The following is a 3558-nucleotide window of genomic DNA, read 5'->3' as shown; positions in this document are numbered from 1 at the left end:
ATTGTAACTCTCTTCTTTATTAATTAATACAGGTCCGGCAATCTTTGCCGGTCCACAATTTCAAAAAAAATTTACCTGATGCAGAAGAACATGCTGTGCAAAAGCTCGCCGGCTTTTTTTAGCCTTCCGGCGCCGTGTTATATGTCAAGGACTTGGAATCAACTGACACTAACGACGATGTACGTAGTGGAGGTCAACCGATTAGTTGCATCCACTGCATAAAAGCTGAAATGTTTTTGGAGGAAGAACTGGACGATGGAATTCACAAATGCTAGCACGGGAGGCAAATCAAGCGCCCGGAATGGAGAGGAGTGTGAAGCTGAACGGCCGGCGAAATGGGGAGCATGGTGGTGGTGGTGGCATGGATGATTAGCTCGTTGAGAAAGGTGACAGGTAGAACCTTATCGGGGTCAATCACAGCAGACGGGTGGCTAGATCGTCAGTTGATACGCTCACGTCAGCTCCAATCAGCCACGCCACCACTGGGAGAGGCTGAGAACGACTTCACCTGCCGGCCGATCCATCTCCAGCTCCCCGGCGATCTCTTTACAGCTTCATGCGTTTCGTCTGCTGCCCTGCCCACAGCTAGTGGGATACAATCATGCGCCAGGAATCGGCACCTGGCATTGTTTTTTTTTAGTACTTGTTGAAGTACTTGCGACAATAAAAAGATCTGAAAATTCTTTTGGGCTTGTTGCTAATCTGTGAAAGTTTCTGTACACTGCATGTTTAGCTATCAAAAGCTGAACAGTCTTGGCGCCCACTATGATGGGAATTTTCCGGATTCATACGGGGAACGGAATGTTTCTTATCAGATGTAGCAAAATTCATGCGTTTTGACCAAAACCTCTGTTAGCATAGTCAGCCTTGAGATTTATATTCGGAATTTGTGTGTCTTTTAAATACCGAGTACGTATGTCTTTACACCTATATGGGGTTTGACATGTCTTTTGACTGATTAAGATGGCAGTCGAATAGTTTTGCTTTTGCTTTTTGAAAAGCAGCAGTCGATCGACAGCGAGGAACATGGACCTAAACAAGCAACCAGGATGTTTCCTGGCTGTCTTGCCCACTTTTGTCAATAAATAGTTGGCACCACATCTGTGTAAGTTAACTTAATAAAGGTAAACCACAGGGGCACAGGTGCAAAAATTAAAACGAAAATGAAGAATTTTCTGAACAAATCTGCAATCGTGATACAATTTTGCAAGAACGCAAAAATGTAGCTACACAATCGACACTCCCCTCTCTCAGTATCTACACAAACGTGCGTATCCAAGTGCCAAACCAAAACTTGGTTTAGTAATAAGAATAGAAAACACCGCCCTACGTCAAAAAGATCGCGCCAAATCGCACCTACTCCAAGCCCGACGACACCCGCAGCGACCAGACCCGCACCTCGCCGTCGAAGCTCGCGCTGCACACCCGCCACTCCTCCTCCTCGCCGCCGCCGTCTCCCCGCGGACGCCGCTTCTGCGGCGCGAGCGCGGGCGCGGGCGCCGCCGCGACCGACCTGACCGCGGCGCCGTGCCCCTCGATCACGGCGACGCACGCGTACCCCCTGCCGTCCGCGGCGCGCCGCCATGCGCGCACCGTCTGGTCCGCCGACCCGCTGACGACGAGCCCGCCGGCGGCGCACGCGATGGAGAGCACGGCCTTGCGGTGGCCCCGCAGCGCCCCGATCGCCACCATGTGGCTCGCGCTGTCCTCCCGCTCCCACACCACGACGGACCGGTCGTTGCCGCCGGAGTACAGCGCCTGGCCACCGCACCCGACGGCCAGGGCGTTCACCGCCGCCGTGTGCCGGGACAGGGTGGCGACTAGGTGGTAGGCGGGCCTGTGCTTCTTGCCGCGCGTGCGCCGGGGCTTGTCGTCGGGCGCGGGGCGGGGCGCCCACACGCGGACGCGCTTGTCGGCGGATGCCGTGTAGACGGTGCCGTCGAGCGCCACGGCGACGGCGTTCACGGCGTCGTCGTGCGCGGGCAGCGACTGCAGGCAGCGGAGCGACGGGAGGGCCCACACCTTGAGGGTCTTGTCCCAGGAGACGGAGAATAGGAGGCGGCCGTCGGCGGAGGCCGCAACGCCGGACACGGTGTCGGCGTGCTCGATCCAGAGCCGGCGGTGGTGGCGGCGGACGGCCACGTGGTTGGAAGGGACGGGGAACCGGCGGAGGCGGTCGGCGACCGTGGGGAGCGCGGCGGCGAGGCGGAGCCTGGCGGGCGTGCGCGAGGAGGCCCGCCACAGCCGCAGCCGCCCGTCCTGGTGGCCCGTCACCGCGGCGCCGCCGCCGTGGAGGTGCGCCACGCACTTCACGGAGCCCGCGCCCGCCGCGGCGTCCTCCGCGTCGGAGGTGGAGGTCACTTCGAGCGTGGACATGTCGTGGAGCGCCACGGACGACGGCCGCGCGACGACGAGGCCATGGAGGGAGTAGTCCCCCGCCGCGACGACGGCAGCGGCCGATGACGCGGGGGCCGCGGACAGGGGACGGAGCGTGGTGACGTGGACGAACGAGGCAGCGAGGCTGGCGCTCGGCGCGGCCGAGAGCGAAGGGAGTGAAGGGAGGGACGTCGACGAGGATGCCTCGGACACGGCGGCCGCCGCGGCGGAGGACGACGTGGAGACGGTCGACGAGGACGACGACACCGCCGTGGCCAGCTTGCCGCTGCTGCTGTCGCCCTTGCCGCTCCCCTCCCCGTCGCCGTCGCCGTTGCCGGTGGCCATGCAGAGCCGCGGGAGAAGCTGCATTCGGAGCGCGACGGGTTACCACTCTGGCTGGCTGCTGGCAGGGGGCTTGGACTGGAGACCTCGAGTAGAATGACGGGTCAGCTGGAGGTCGACGGCAACGGGAGTCTCCTATTTGTACAAGGCGCGGGTTTCCCGTGGCGGGGCATCCGACGGCCCGGGACGCGACAGCTCGTGCCCGAGGAGAGCTCGGACGGCCCGGATCGGCCTGATGTGACCCGTCAGCACGCGCTCGGCTTGTTGACAGGTCGGGACAAGGTATCGGAGGCTGGGACTGGGAGTAGGAGCGGTGTCCGGCGCTGGCGACGGCGACGGCGACGGCGGAGGCGCTGGATGTGTGATCGAGTCGCTGCCGTGTCAACTCGATGTGTGATGTGATGAACGGGTGTGTGAGCTTTCCCGGAAGAAGTCCCGATCAAGCCGACCCAGGTGTTGGCGCACTGTCGGGCCAGAGCGTTGCAGTAGTACAAACTTTCAGTCAGTCCGTATGAATTTTGGAACGATTTTTACTGTGCTTTAGCCGCGCCCGCCGGCGCCGCCGCAAAATCTCTGAAAAATTGCGGGTTGCAACCAAGATGCATGCCAACGTATTGGTGGCAAGCAACTTCAGCAGCTGGTTTCATATGTCAATCGTGCTCGCAGTCGGCGGCGCCATCCCTCGTCTTCCGCTAAAAATGGTGAGAGTTTGTAAATCCTCGGTACTTGAAATGTGGCGCATTTCTAGCTAGTTGGCAGTACTATGAAGCTACTCGCAGTTGCTAACTACTCTAGTGGCGTAGCAAGGGGTGTCAAGGGGGCCAAGGCCCCCTCCTAACA

The 3558-nt window shown here is 60.0% G+C and overlaps 1 protein-coding gene across 1 annotated transcript; it reads right to left on the bottom strand.

Annotated features, from left to right (window-relative positions):
• Positions 1–1152: 1152 nt before the first annotated feature.
• LOC117863224 (uncharacterized) lies at positions 1153–3046 on the bottom strand. Its single transcript, XM_034746842.2, has one exon. The coding sequence runs from the start codon at positions 2743–2745 to the stop codon at positions 1357–1359; it is 1389 nt and encodes a 462-aa protein (XP_034602733.1). The 5' UTR covers positions 2746–3046; the 3' UTR covers positions 1153–1356.
• Positions 3047–3558: the final 512 nt, after the last annotated feature.

The sequence above is a fragment of the Setaria viridis genome, chromosome 7 (assembly GCF_005286985.2).
Source record: "Setaria viridis chromosome 7, Setaria_viridis_v4.0, whole genome shotgun sequence".
NCBI lineage: Eukaryota > Viridiplantae > Streptophyta > Magnoliopsida > Poales > Poaceae > Setaria > Setaria viridis.
The sequence above is the reverse complement of the archived record's forward strand: the minus strand, read 5'-3'. Positions and strand labels throughout refer to the sequence as shown.